At 39.1% G+C, this 16,637-nt stretch overlaps 1 protein-coding gene across 1 annotated transcript in view; it reads right to left on the reverse strand.

Moving 5' to 3' along the window:
* The window catches only part of LOC149552239 (mitogen-activated protein kinase kinase 6-like), a 134,514-nt gene that overhangs the window by 61,103 nt on the left and 56,774 nt on the right, over positions 1-16,637 (reverse strand). The window contains exons 3-6 of the mRNA XM_089787761.1: positions 3,300-3,434; positions 1,818-2,042; positions 1,524-1,706; positions 1,127-1,350 (exon numbers count right to left, since the gene is read on the reverse strand). Of these exons, the coding sequence (XP_089643887.1) occupies positions 1,127-1,350; positions 1,524-1,706; positions 1,818-2,042; positions 3,300-3,434 (767 nt within the window). The remainder of the gene's footprint in view (positions 1-1,126; positions 1,351-1,523; positions 1,707-1,817; positions 2,043-3,299; positions 3,435-16,637) is intronic.

Here is a 16,637-nt window from a genome sequence, read left to right on the forward strand (position 1 = left end):
AAACTGTTGGGTTTAACTAGACCTGGGGCCATCGCTTTCTTACAGAAATGATAGAGATAGGAGCTCTCATCCTCAGAAGAGGCTCCTCTAAAAAGGTAAAGGTTTAAGCAAACCTCGAGGCTAAAACTACAGGGTTGTGCCGTCTTTGATGACTGCTAAGTGCTAACAACAGGCTAGTTCAGGGTTCAAGCTTTCATTGAGCTGCTACCAACAGAACCAATGAAGTAGAAGAAATAAATTTATACAAAATCATTTATAATCTTGATACTGTTTTTGGATGTATGATTACTTTATTGTTTCTTCTCTCAGGAATATTGGTCCTATAATAAACTTCAAGAAATATTGTTTTTATCTACACCTATTGGCTAATTATTAATGTTTTATCATATTTTTGAATTTTTCAAAATTAGATCCATCCTCATCTTCTAGATAATATTATTCAGATTAATAGGGATCTATTCTTATTTCTACTGAATCTCTCGAACAATCTATCTCTACGACTCTCTTAGTGAATTAATATATCTGATGAATATGTAATCTTTCTCTGACTTCATTTAATAATATCCTTTTAGCATCCAAACAAATGTTTTGACACATTAGTAATATACCAGGTTTGTGTAAAGAAATGCAGATGATTTCAATAGGTATAATAAGAGAAAGTGTTTTCTATGGAACCGGCAATTTAATTAACCTGACCCCCACAAGGGAAAATAAATAAATAAACAAGATCCTGATAATGATCTGAAATCTGTAAAGGCATGAAAGGACACAAGCATCATTATGCGAATCAAATGATATCCTTGTACACACGAAGTTAAATGGGTAAATCTGTATTGAAACAAGGGGGACCATCCTTGTTGCGTGATATTTGAAAGAATAGTCAGAACATTTAAATGACATCAGCAACAGCAAAGACCAGCAAATTGGAGCTGAACTTGAAATGCATTGAAGTAGCTCATATGCTTATCTTCTTATACTCTAGATTAGTAACTTCAATTACATCCTTCTATAATTCAGTGCAAACATTTTACATTGCTAGTTGGATAAAATGTTGAAGGCATACAACAGCAATATATAAAAAACCTCAGAAAAATTAACTGCATGATAATGGAAATTGAGTTCTCACCATGCAGAAACAAATGAGCAGAACTCTGGTGAAAATTGATCTGATGGTGCACAAGGTGGTGGCTGCCCAACAATTGTCTCCAAAAGTTCATAAAAGTTCAACCGACCTTCCTCTTTATCAAGAGGTAAGTAGGGAAAATGACCAATAGCCAACTCTAGTATAACCAGTCCCAAACTCCAGATATCACTGCTATATCCATATGCGCTCCCACTTATACGCTCTGGCTGAAAATATAAATAAGAAATAATCGTGAACATTGAACAAAAGTTATAACATATTTGAAACTATTGTAGTATTTTACGAACACCATACCAGCCAAAACAAGCACAATAAGCTCGCATCAACAAGATATCAATTAAATGCAAAAACTTAGCTATGATTTCACGTGCAATCATACCGACATATAATTGTAGGTTCCAACAAAGGTATCACGTTGCCCCATGGAGTTCGCTAGCATTGCACTAACACCAAAGTCTGTGATCTTTACTTCACCTTTGTGATTTACTAAAAGATTTGACGGTTTAATATCCCTGTGAATTATATGCCGTTCATGGTGTAAATAGACCAAACCTTTGAGAACCTGAATGTCAAGAAATATATTACTTCAATAACAGGCAGATGTGCTCTATCTAAAGCAGCTCTCCTACACTTATCCCTGAAAAAATAGAAGGATTGAAATCAATATCCAAACCTGCTTACAAACAACTGCAAGATAGGGTTCAAGAATAGTTTTCAATTGTTTAAGGACATCTGCAAGAGAGCCATAATCCATGTACTCCAAAACTAGCGATATAAAACCATTGTTGTAGAAAGCATCATAACACACTACAATATTTTGACATTGTGATGCTTGATTTATTTTCAGCTCTTGTACAATTTGCTTACGTACTGGCTCTTGAATGTTCATCTGAATAACCTGCATATAATTATAAATATTAAAATTTTGGAATCTGAGTGATGTGTTTAATGGATAACATATAAATTTTGAAAATACTTTAAAGTTTAGAGCCAGTAACATCTGAGACTCCCAAATACATATAACTATAGAAAAAGAAAACAATTGTCATTAAATATATAGCATGACATCATGTTTAGAGATACCATAAGACAAAAATGACTATTAAAAACATTGCATTTTTATATGAAAGGCAGGCCCAGCAGTGCAGTAGAAGACAGCAGTGTAGCCTTCCTGGAGAAAGCTTTCAATGCTACTACTGCAGTGAAGCAGAACAGAAGAAATACTGATCTGTGTAATGAAAACAGCATTCCAGAAAGGAAATTCAGGGGAAACCAAGCATGCACTCTACCCCAAATAATTCTTGTGTACATTTTCCTGTTTATATTTTTACATTACTAGAGTTCAGCTATCAAAGAGAAAACATTGGAAAACAGGAATGGCCCACCTCCTCCTCTGGTTTTGTTTTTCATTCATATTTTTCCAGATCAGATATTCTGCACTTAAGACAAGTAGGTCATCGTTTAGAAAATAGAATGATGGGGGCATATTTGTGACAAGCCACAATGTTGCATATCCCTCCTTTTATTTCTTTCAATTGTATATAATTTGGGTTTTGCTAATGATCCAATCCTTCAAGATATGTCATTGCTGCTTCAACCACCAGATCTACCTGTTGCTGAAGCTTTGAAAGTAACGATTCAGATGTGTCTGCTGGCCTTCAATTAAAACGAAGCTTATGGTCCTTTTTGAGCTTTATAGAGATAAAGAGTATCCATTGTCAATCTTTCAGGTTGTGGCAAAGGTAGTGTCTTTCTAGATATCTCCTCCTTCAGTGACTGTTTAAAAACCTTTGGTGAACTGTGTCAAGAATTTTGATAGCTATCAATCTGTAGTTGTATAGAGGTGAATTGTATCTTTTTTCTACTAGTCTATTATACATGGTACTGTCTTCAGATTATTTCTTAATTGTCGGATGTAGACACAGCAGTGAAGCCACTAGAAAACATGGATAATGGACACAAGTTCAATTCCCTAGGATTTCACCCCACATGGGTAGAGGGCAGCTCATGTGTACAGAGGTTATAGTGGTGTGTGTTAGGACTTCATTTCACCAAAAAAACATCTTTGGACATTCGACATGAAATATTTAATAGAATTTAAATAACACCCACAAACCAACAACTGAATGAGAAGTTGTGCATTATAAGTTCTTACCTTCAAAGCAAATAATTTGTTTGTCCATTTATGTCGAACTAATTGAACAACACCTCCACTTCCTTTGCCAATTACTTTCATGGTTTCTAGATCAGCCAAGTTGAACTGAGTATCCTCTGGATGAGTATAAGATGGCTGAACATAAAGTTTTCAACATAAGCTTTATATATTAGTGACACCAATGCAAAGCAATGCAACTCCACAAGGAAGCAGAAACCTCCTAAATTACAAATGACAAAAAACTATGGAAAATAGAAGCATGTGAGCTTAAAATATGCAAAAGTAAACAAGTTTCACATAAAACAAAGCAAACAAGAAGACAAACACATGACAAAGATTCACAAGAATAGATGCCACTATCTGATTTCCATGTTTCATCTTAAATATCACCTAGAGTAATAAAACTGATTTATTTCTAATTGTTTTGATTCATTTTTTGTAATATTCCTGCTCTTATTTAACGTGGAAATCAGAATTTCACTGGTGACATTTTGATGAACAGTGTGTGTGCAAACTGTATGAAAGATCGGATACCTCTGAAATGTATAAGCCCGGAAGAAAGGAAATGACTGATCACATACCAACTCGGGTTGGAGAGTGGAGCTAATAGAGTAAACGTTGGCAAAAATGATTTACACAAAAATCAGAGAAAATGTCTCAAGCAAAATCGGGTTAGATATTAAACTCTTTCATACATTTACCACTGTGTACAAACAACCAAACATATCTGCAAATGCATACATTACTGCTAAGTGCAACAGTAAATACATATAACTGCAGTAAATCGAGAGTAAAATAATAAGACGTGGAACCTGGTATAATGTGTATGGATTCTTACTGGTCATAGAACTCCTTCCTACTGTCTCGTATACCTTGAGCCCTCACACCAACTGCTATTTCGGCTCTCCTGAATGAGTGTGTTTGCTCCTTCAACTGTTACGCATGTCCTGTATGCTGTTGACTCAGCCTCAAGTCACACTCCGCAGCATACAACTATCCATGTCCAACTAGAATCCAATGTCGTAAGGAATGGCAGGTCAGTGCCTCCCTTAGTCTTTTCACACGCCATTCCCGACAGTTAGTTTGCCTGCGTTGAGAGAGTACTGTTGTCCACTGAAGCTACAGGTTTTCACTCAGAACAACATGGATGAGCAGACAGGCAAGCTCCCTATGTTTGCCCTGCTGCCTCTACAATTCCAGTTCTTACTTGGTACTAGTACAGCAGTAAATACAACCACTTTGCTACCTTAGTGATTCAAACCGAATGCCTGCCAGACCTTGAAATCTACTCACGTGACTATCTTCTAATTCATATTTGTGATTTTTCCAAACTCTCAGTAATGTCAGCAGACTTACTTGTGGTTACGAAAACGACTGAACCCAATTCCTCTTATCTACTTCTTGCCAGATTCTGAACACACTTCAATGAGATGTTGGGGCTATGTCCAACTCCTCAAACAACTCGAGGGGTTTCATCCTCGAAGTATCTAGTCACATTCAAGCGACCTGTTTGTATTTTATCAATAACATATATCGTGGTACCAATCCCAATGCAACTACTTTCTTTTATAACCTCAAAGTAAAGGGAGATGCAAATAACTAAGCAATGTGGAATAAAAGCCTAATTTGTCTTTTAGTCACTTAAGTCATTTTGTCATAAAGTGACTTTAAATAATAAAGTACAATATAAATCAACGTAATAAAACAATGTGACTTTAACCATAGAATTTCCCACTTAAATATCTCCTCTACTGAAACCAAAAGACTCCTGTGACTGGCTGGCATCCTAAAAACAAATGTCGTTAGCCTACCCAGATGGAAAGATAGACCAACTAGGCGCCATTAGGTCTAGCGCAAAGAAGGGGTCATTACATTTTTTCCAATCCTTTTTATGCAAACACAATTAAAACTGGCATAATAGCTTCTGTTTACCGTACAGGTAAAGGAAATGAACACATACAGACAATGAACACGAACAGCAGAATTATATTCGCAATAGTAGATGAATGATGATTTACAATGATCCCAAACGGGGTATAAATACTACTGCCGAACCTTCCCGAAGGAGTCCGTCGGCCACAATTATTTTATCCGTTACAAACTATTTACCGCCGGACCGTCGGCTACAAAAACACCGCCGGACCGTCCAGTCGGCTAACACCATCCCCCCCAAAAAAAACAGTCGTCTCCTGACGACTCACAAAATTAGGAGACAATCCTACAGACTACAGAAAAATCTAGAGAGAAGGAGGCGTCCCAGAGGTGTGGTGCTGACGACGTAACTCATACACCTGTTCTGTTCTGATGCGGAGATCTGTCTAGATCTAAGAGTTGACTTCGACGGCCTCCTTGAGAAGAAGTGTCGCGTCCATGGCCTGCGTCCTGGCTAACTACATCTCGTGCTCAGCCGCATCCTTATCTCGAACCGCTGCCTCTGTACTTTGCTTAGCCAAGTCCTTCTCCTGCGCCGCGGCTGCCAAATCTGCCAGTAGTGCTGCCCGCTCTGTGGCCCATGCTGCCTGCTGGGCGGCCAAGTCGGTGGCTAGTTGTTGTCTAGCCTCAGTCTCCGCTGCCAATGGTCGCTCTACTGCAACCCTGTTCGCCTCCGCACGCTGACGACCGTAGTAAACATCTTTGTACAGTCCCACAACCTCATGTGCCAGCTTCATCATAGGAGTGTCAATGGGTCCCAATTCCGGCTCCGTGGCCCAATCGGCCAGCATCTCAGCTGTCTCCGTTGCCGGCCAGCCCCTGTCTAAAAAGCAAGTCTCGAATCGCCGAGGACAAATCCCACGGATATATGCTCTGATCAAGTGCCACTCCCTCCGCCGAGTCAGGGCATGAATTGCCACATCGTGGCCCTTCTTCAATGCAGATTTCATAGTCCTGAGGTAATCCCGACACTTGTCCTCGTCTGACCCATAGTCTTCCTTGGCGAAGGCCTCCAATGACCATTCTGCATCACTGTTTCCCTCCTCGTCAGCGGGAGCCATGCCCACATCCGGTGCCGCCGTCTGTGATGTTGGCGCAACCACGGCATGTGGCATTCCCTCCTCCTGAATCTGAGGCTGGGGTTCCGCTGGCCATGTTTCTGAATGCCTGGGAGACTGAATGGAGGGACCCCGCTTCGTCGGAGTGAGTCGGAACTGCTGCCTCAGAAACTCACTAGCTCTATCCATCACCTCCGGTTGGTCGACCCGCGCAAGCTCCATATTCATCTTCTGTACTGGCTGGGCTGACTCGGCCTCTGCTAAAAAGGATGATGAAACGGTGACCACTGCATCACAATCAATGACCTCCAACCGAACCTACGGCTCAGACTGTGGTAGTGGTGGCTGTGCGACAGTGACATCCGTTGGTGCAACTGGAATCACCTCCGCCACTGTCCGTGGGACATCTACCTCCGCTGGAGGAGTCATAAGAACCGAGGCATGGCGCTGACCAAAGGCCGGAAAATCCGTTTGCAAAATTTGTCGTACTATGTTTTGTTCTGCGGAATTTCCTGCTGAAGTGGCGGCGGTGTCCGGAGGAGTTACTGCTTGAGATACTTTTCCAACCTCCGCCCGTGCTGCCGCAAATTTCTCCTTTTCTTTGGTGGGGTCCGGGTATTCTTTTGCTTGTCGCCGTGTAATTGCCAGAACTTCTTCCTCCTCGGCTCCAACAGTGATCAAGTTCACTCCGGATTTTGGACATTTTGAGTCATCGTGATCGCCGAGTCCGCACCATCGGGACAATAGTTGAGGTGTATTTGCTGTTGGACATTCCCGCGCAAAATGTCCCCACAAGTTACATGCTCTGCACTGAATAATTGGTCGTCCGTTTGCATCATACTGAATCCGGCTTCTGCTTGTATTGGTATTATTATTGTTGTGATTTTGTCCACGTCGATTATTCCTGTAGCCTCCAGATGTAGCGCCGACGGCATTCGTGTTTCCGTTGCTACCTAACGGGGAGGCCTCCTGTGTGAGAAGCACCTGCAAAGATCCTCTTGTTTTCATGTTAAAGGGGCAGTCCTTTGTTGAATGTCCCATTATCTGACAGATGTCACAGAATTGGTTTTTCGGACACGATCCTTTAGTATGACCGTCGGTCTTACATTCCGTGCACCACAATTCATTACCTTTGGGCTCTTTTTGCATATTTTTAAACTCCATCATTCGAACCATATCCTTCTGTAAGGCACGAACCTTTTTGTTACTACCTTCGTCATCGCTGCTATCATCCTGAGTGGATTCATCATCATCAGAGTCAGAGGAGCTGGTTTTCTTCTTCTTTGTCTTCTGTGCACTTTCAAGGTCAAGGGCTCTGTTGTAAGCATCGGCATATGATGACGGTGGCACAATTTTCATTTTCCTCCGCAGTTTCGAGCGTAGGCCGTCCACAAACCACCTTTTCTGCAATCCGTCCGCTGGCTTGCTTTCCATTTTGTTTATTAAGTCTTTCAATCTCCTGGCGTAAACACGAACAGTTTCGTGCTTCCCTTGCTTGGTATTGAAAATTTCCGCTACAATTTCATTATCATCCCGCAAGAGTTTAAATTCCGCCAAAAACTCCTTTTTAATGTTATCCCATGTATCCAGCTTCTGCGGATCCATATCCGAAAACCAATCAATCGCGACACCCCGTAGGGTTGCCGGAAATTGCCTGGCCCATTCATCGGCATCTGTGATTCCATTTGCCCGCCAGATTGTCTCACATGTCTTACAATGTCGGAGAGGGTCGGCTGTACCATTGCCTTCAAATTTCGGTAATTTTTCTTTGGGTCCCGCCATAACTCTGGAGGTCTGCACTCCTACAGTGGTCGGCACTCCCACACCGGCAGTCAGCACTCCCACACCGGTAGTCTGAACTCCTACACCGGCGGTCTGCACTCGCACACCAGAGGTGTCGACAGCTGCAACCCTTGGTGAAGACGAAGGATCCTCCGAAATTGTTTCCTGCGGAAGTCTATCCTGGACAAAGAGGTCACTCCACGCTCGTGCTCCGTCGGCACTGCGAGCCGTGCGAGTTGATGCTCTCCCGTCTAAATTTTCTTCCCTCGGCGAACACAAATTCAAGAACTCCTCCCGTGCTTCTTCCACCAATTCCACCCGCTGTCAAGTCTCCTCCAACAATTCCTCCGCACTTCGGTTTCCGTCGGCTATCCTCTGAAATCTTCGTCGGCGTTCAGCTTGCTGTGCTAGAATTAAATTCTCTTGCGCAATACGGATTCCATCTTTTCCCTTCGCCTTATTCCGATCCTTGTTAAGCTGATTTGGCATTAATCTTCATTCCTCCCACCTTCCAGATTCAACCTGGCAACGGCGCCAAATGTTTACCGTACAGGTAAAGGAAATGAACGCATACAAACAATGAACACGAACAGCAGAATTATATTCGCAATAGTAGATGAATGATGATTTACAATGATCCCAAACGGGGTATAAATACTACTGCCGAACCTTCCCGAAGGAGTCCGTCGGCCACAATTATTTTATCCGTTACAAACTATTTACCGCCGGACCGTCGGCTACAGAAACACCGCCGGACCGTCGGCTACAGAAACACCGCCGGACCGTAGGCTACAAAAACACCGCCAGACCGTCGGCTACAAAAACACCGCCGGACCGTCGGCTACAAAACACCGCCGGACCATCCAGTCGGCTAACAGCTTCTTTCACATATTGCATCTATGTTTTCCTAAAATTCTCCCAAACATGGAATGTCTAAGTCTGCAAATTTAATCACCTCACATATGGGCCTAATAAAGTTCATGAAATATCCCTAAAGGATATTTTTACCAATTTCTCTCTTCTCGTAATTATCAGAATGCAAATAGTTATATCATGCAATAAACTTTAGGATTTAAACCACAAATGCTCATATAGAGAACCACTTTAATCTCTATCATATTACGACTTCAAGCAATACAAAATAATAAATAGAAAATTCATGTAAACTCTTCATAAATGTGTTGTTGCAATATACATCAGCAATATAATAACAATCAAGTCCAATATTAAATACACAAATACAGTCAGATTGGAAATAAACAATGAAATGCACCTATAATCCCAAATGTCAATTTTGACATGAATCCACTGCAAATGATGAATCGGGGCTACGTCAAATCCACCTAGAAGATGGCCTGAAGGTTGGCGTCTAAAAGTCTAAAACGGAAGATGCAATCTCTCTCTCCTAATGTTTCTTCAAGAGCAACTCGAATTCTCCAAAAAAACGATAATCCAAGCATGCCCAAAATGAGCTCCTTCCTCTTTTAAAGACCCAACAAGTGACCCTTGAGCTTCCTTCCTCCACTCTCATCCATTTCCTTCTTTGTCCTCTTTTAACTCCCTCTATAATATTAAATTGACCTATTTTATAAACATATTATCCCAAATGGATATTGGCCTAATTTTATCTCAATATAATTTTCCGAACATAAACACATGAAGATGCATTATAAACCAACAATATAAACTAGTAGATTCTCATAAAATACTGTAGAATATGTTATTACATTATACATCAGCAATACAATAACTAGCATTCAAAAATCCAATCTTAAACACAGTTTTACAGACAGATTGGAATACTAAGAAAAGAACCTATAAGCACGTGTGAGACACCAAGTGTGACGTCTCCACGGACAATGGGTTTGCGTCTACTGTCTACCAGCACGAGGGTTAACATCCTCCTACTAGATGAAAGCTGAAGCTTTCCAAATAATTCTCTCAAGAGAGAAATTGAAATCTGAATCATATACCAAGCATTATAAAATGAGCTTCTCCTCCTCCTTTTAAAGACCCAACATGTCACTCCTCAGCTTATGTATTCTTGTCCCTGTCCCTCATGCCAACTCATCTCTTATTCACTCTCCTTTAATTAAAATTGACTTAATAATACTATATTAAGTCCGCAAAGGTCATATAATGGATTGGCCTATCAGTTTTAATGTCCCAAAAAAAGGGGACATTACAGTCCTCCCCTCTCAAGATTGTTTGCCCTCAAACAACTGCAAGCATGCAACCACGATACCTAAGTCCCATATCAACATCATGAATAATGCTCTGACAATCCACTGCGCTATTGTGATATGAACGAAGGACTGAGAACTGTAAAGCCATTCACCATCCTCCCATAATAACAATACATTGATCAAGCTAATGCCAGGATCCTAAACCATGTTGTCGTGAACATCAGATATGATGATCATAGAAATGTATCAAGGAGCTATGTATATCACAATAGATGGTGACGACCCTGTTGGTTCCCAAAACCGCAGATTGAAAATCCAAGAGCCTGCCATTTCTTCGATAGGATTCAGCAATCAATTCTAGCCAACGAACGAGAATCACTTTGATTCCCCAACACTTCAAGCTCCGCTACACCTAGGCGGGTAGACCTTCTCCTCGAACTTGATCACTTGATTCAAAGCTTTTCTAAAGCAAATTTTAGCTTTGGAATTCTCCGAACTCGATGAAACTGAAACTAAATGTTGAGCAGTTGAATTGAATGTTTTGTAAAATATTTGTAAATAATGGATTTGATGCTTGTAGGAAGGAAGATATAGATTTTTTGACTTCGATAATAAAAAGACTAGTGCCTTTGCTCATCCGAGCAATAGAGTCAACTTCAGTGAATTTTCACGTACAATTTCATAAAGTTCTTATGCACTTGAACTGCCAACAATTAAACAATCAAGATGCGACAGACCAAATATTATGCAATCTTAAATTAGTCCAAATTGAATTTTAAATCCTTTTTTAGGGAGACAAATTGGACACAGATACGAAAACAATTTAATATTTCACAATATCTATGATGATCATATTCAAGATGCTAAATGACCATGTCCATTTATCCAACATTTAAATTGTATACGGAATTCCAAAAAATAATTACAAAGGATGATTCATCTACAGTTTAAATCTCCATACCATTTAAAAATAAACAAAAGACATTTTATTTTATTATAAAAATAAAGTAATAGAATTCATATTACAAAGCCATATTGAGCCCTTATTCCTCCATACAACTAGGTATAAAATATTTTTTTTTAATGTAGATGTTCGAATATCTCTCATTTATATGTTGAAAATAGAAGTAAAGTGTCCCTTCATTTATCAAAGGATACAACTTTTCTTCTAAGTAATCTTTTCTTAATTAAACAAACCTTTAGTAATGGCACCTTTTAATCTTCTATTATTATAAGCACTTTAATATATCTCTCAGGCCCTTTTAATCTTTGACAGCATCTCCATAGTTATAACTTTGGAGAAGATGAATATTTCATAATTTATTTCTCCCGTCGTGAATCCTAGATTCATCACTTTGCCTGGGTATGAAAGTTTATTGTTCACGAACAAGATACCTTTGATGCGTACACATGGTCTTTGGCTTCGATCGCTCCATTATACCAAATGCAGTGCATGTGTGATGAATGCCAATTTATACAAAACTCCATCACGCTCACTCAGACATTTTTTTTGACATTTGACTGATTTGCAATTGCATCTGGAGCAATCTCATTGTTTGGGCCTGGACAGAATACCATGGCGAGAGAATGCGGTGTGGCAAGCTTTTACACTCGTATGCGGATTCTAGATATAGAACTATACATGCAGGCTCCTTCCTTCCTTTACACATGCGTTAATTGTTTGTCTTTGACAATTTTCATCTTGTAGTGACTCAACGGGAAAATCTTGACAAACAGCACCACTTCCTCTACGTTTAATTTACAGTTGACCTTCGATAGGAATGGAGCAATTTGACACAAGACCTCATATTGCTATTTTCGTAATTGTTCTATTGAATAATTCACATCAATACACACATTATGATTTTATATTCTGTGTAAATGTATATGGAGCATATACCATTCCTCCGTCAATCTCACGGCTGTCATCTTTTTAATATCTGATGCTACTCTCGTTGCATATGCTCGAACTGTTGGAGCTTTGAAGTAAAATTGACTCCTTTAGGGTCATTGCCTATGTCTTCAATTTGGGGTTCTGTATTGTCTTCGCAACCATATGTATCACTTTGTCTTTACATGTCATCGTCTTGGAGCATCGATTATATTTGTTCTCATTTCCTAATGCTTTGTTGCCCAGCATATTGAATCAACACATTGGAAATTTTCAATTATGACAAATGAGAAGTCTCAGTCAAATACCTTTTCTATTCGAAACTCCTTGCATATAGTCACTGCTGAACTGGTCCTTGTCACCGCTGATGTTGCATGTGGAGTGAATATGATGATAAATAGCTAACCTGATCTGAATTTAGAGGTGCTTCCAACAGTGGGACATAGGGCTGGAAGCATTATTTGAATCAACGGTGATCCAGGTAAGAGATCTGCCTTACAATCACCCAACCTGTGATAAATAATAGGCTGTGAAGAACAAGCAAAAGGAATGTGAAGTACTCCCTCTCCTCATACGTAGCAATTTTTCTGGTGCTGATGCCACAAATCTTCATCACATTCCAAACTAGAATGCCCCCAATATCACACTTGCTGTTATATTTCTCAGGCAGTAATCTATATACAGATAAGATATCTGGTTATTCTGCAACAGAGATCAGGGCTGTCTGTATTGGTATTTGCATTCTCTGGAGAGGTTTCAAAAATATTTATTATAAGCACATTTCTGTTAGTTGATGTTTCGTGTACTCTTTGATACCAACGATATTTCATCATCTTCGATTCTGAACAAGCTGAAACTGCAAACTATAACTGCATACCAATTGTTTGAGGAATTGCACAAGGAGAAATTGAGAAGTTTTGCTTAAGTACATTAAGGGGTTCTTGAAGTGGATTCGCATCTGTGTTTGTCATCATAACTGTAAGACATTATCTTCAGATGTTGTCGCTGCCATTTCATCTCTGTTATTTAGTTGTCACTGCAGCAGACCACTTAAAACAGTGAACAGGAATATACAAACTCAAACTATTCATTAGCAGGACAAGCCTACATATAACAGCTAGTCAAGCCTCATCCTTCACAGTATTCCAAATATCCAATTCCGAAGCCTGGCAATTCCGATAGTTCCTTTTCAGGCAGAAAAATGGTAAGCACATTCCACCAGTGACTAGATACAAATGATAGTTGTTGTTGCCACCCATGTATTAACATTCCCCTTTTTCCACAAATCAAAAGGATTCAATTTTCAGTCTTGCTTGAAGATTCCCCAACTTCCTTTTCCACATTCTTCCGATCATAACTTCTAATGTTTTGAAGCATATTGTTTGAATATAAGTAGTGGGTAAGATCTGAAAATTCTCCCTTTGGCATGATATTAGAAAATATAAAATTTGTCAAATTTTAGCATACCATCAGACCCGACCTAAATTGTTGATGTAAGAAACAAGCTACTCAAGAGCTGAAATCAACACCATGGGCACTTCAAATACCATACTGTCATCATTAAACTGGAGAAACCCTAAGTACATAGGTGCTATGAGTAACAATGATGCTGAAAAACCATCCCCTATGATCAAAACATAACTCTCATCAATCCTCCACCAAGATCTATTCAATGGCTGATGTATCAAATTTATCCAACTCATATATAAGTTGGAATCAGGAAGCATATATTGGCTGATCAAAGGATGAGCGACCGTAGTCAATTCACCACACCAATCCTGTGACCAAGATTCACCACTAGGAACTATCTTTGGATCCAAAATTCTGAAGTCAAGATCATCCTCTTCATTACAATCAAAAAGAGCTCCCTCATTTATCTCAAAAAGGGGATTATTGGAAGTCCAATCAGCATCTACTTCAAACAAGGGGTTGTCTACAAGCTGAATGTGATCTAAAATTTTGATACTTGGTCTTTTGGGAAAACTATCCAAGTCATAAATCTGCTGAATGCTATCAAGTTCATTAATTACTTCTTAGAAAACTTCTACCTCTCTTTAATCTCATGCTCCCTAGTATGATTTGTAACCCTAAACTGATTTTTTGCTTCATGAAGAGCAATTTGTATATCATCCAATGCCTCATGAGCATACTTAAGCTCCCTGTTGAGCTCCATTATCTCATTCTTTCCTTTACTCAACTGATCTACATATATTCCAGCAACTTTAAGAATATAATCCCTATCGAAAAGCAAACATAAATAATTTGTTTTCATAGATTCAAGGGTTGTTTTCACTACCTACAAATTAGCAACAAGCAAATCTCCTACCACTATAACATCCCAAATGGATATTGGCCTGATTTTATCTCAATATAATTTTCCGAACATAAACATATGAAGATGCATTATAAACCAACAATATAAACCATTAGATTCTCATAAAATACCGCAGAATATGGTATTGCATTATACATCAGCAATACAATAACTAGCATTCAAAAATCCAATCTTAAACACAATTTTATAGTCAGATTGGAATACTAAGAAAAGAACCTGTAAGCACATGTGAGACACCTAGTGTAGCATCTCCACAGACAATGGGTTTGCGTCCACTGTCTATCAGCACGAGGTTTACGCCCTCCTACTGGATGAAAGCTGAAGCATTTCAAATAATTCTCACAAGAGAGAAACTGAAATCTAAATCATAAACCAAGCATTAAGAAATGACTTCTCCTTTTAAAGACCCAATCTGTGACTCTTTAGCGTTTGTATTCTTGTCCCTGTCCCTCAAGCCAACTCATCTCTTATTCAGTCTCCTTTGATTAAAATTGACTTAATAATCCTATATTAAGTCCTCAAAGGTCATATATTGGATTGGCCTATCAGTTTTTAATGTCCTAGAAAAAGGGGACAGTACAATAAATTTGCTTTCAACAGTCATAAGTCAAATTTAATATTATATGAATTTAACTTAAGAATTCCTAATGCCCCAAAAAGGGGACATTACAGTTCACAACAAATCTAATATCATCCCAAATATAGTGATCAATGACCAAACCTCTCAGCTCAACTATAGTATTTGATGAAGATTGTCTCCAAGATGCCCATGCATCATTGACTATTGAGGAACACAAACCTCCTTTGACTTACAAATATAGTCAAGAAAGTTATTAATTTTCTACCTTTTCCTATAAGATTTGGAATCCACCGTAACTTGCCAATATTGTTTAGGGCACTATTCTATGAATGCACACAACATAGTGTCCAAAATGTATGCTTACATTCTTTTGCAGCATCATACCTACATCTTTACTAACTAGGGCAGCAGCATTGCCATCGGTAACAACTTGGACTTGAAGCCTCCTCAACTCAACCATAAATCTTTTTTATTGCAGCCCAAAATCCCTTCATTGCCATTCTATCCTCATATGGTGCAATCTTATTGGTCTATTGTGTATTATGCAATTTAGGATGTCAAGCATAGGCAACACAACTAAGGGGTGTATTAAGTTTATTTCATCTTCCTTGTAACTTTTCTTCTATCAAAGAATATAAAGAAAGCCCTAGTGCATCTACTATTTTCTTGACACTTCCACACATTGCATCTATGTTTTCCAAAACTTCTCCCAAACATGGCATGTCCGAGTCTGCAAATTTAATCACCTCACATATGGGCCTAATTAAGTTCACAACAAATTTAACATCAGCCCAAATATAGTGATCCACTACCAAACCTCTCACCTCAACTACAATATCTGACGAAGATTGTCTCCAAGATGCCCATGCATCACTAACTACTGAGGAACATAAACCTCCTTTGACTTTATAAATATAGTCAAGAAGAATGAAATAAGATGTAAACTATGTATCGAAAAGTTTCAGAGGTACCAACTTTGCAATTTTTTGATAAATGATTTGTGTGGTGATGATTAACTAAGAACATTTTTATTTTTCTACCATTTTCTATGAGATTTGGAATCCACTATAACTTGCCAATATTTTTTAGGGCATTATTCAAAGAATGCACACAACATGTTGTCCAAAATGTATGCTGGCATTTTTTTGCAGCATCATACCTACATCTTTACTAACAAGGGCAACATCGGTAACAACTTGGACTACTTGCGATTCACCCCCCACCCCCACCTTCAATGTTGTTAGATAGCTGGTAATGAAGAAACTATGCATTTTTTCCTATCCTAAATAGTAAATTTCCTTCACAAATAAGATCATTCTTTGCATGTTACCATGACATTACATAGTGGATGATTTCTAGTATTTGTCCAACCATCCATCACAACAATAAATCCTCTTTTGTAGCCCACAATCTTTTCATTGGTGTAGTTTATTGCTCTAATCAAAGTTAGAGAGAACTATAAGAAGTATATTCACACCACCTTAGGTAACCCCCATGGGGGGCTTCGCCCGAAGAGGGCTTTTATGCTGAGCACTTTGTGAAGATTCAGGACGGACTCATTGTTCACCCTTCCT

This window comes from Cupressus sempervirens, chromosome 6, assembly GCF_028749045.1.
Source record: "Cupressus sempervirens isolate cs-2001-9-10 chromosome 6, ASM2874904v1, whole genome shotgun sequence".
NCBI classification, from domain to species: domain Eukaryota; kingdom Viridiplantae; phylum Streptophyta; class Pinopsida; order Cupressales; family Cupressaceae; genus Cupressus; species Cupressus sempervirens.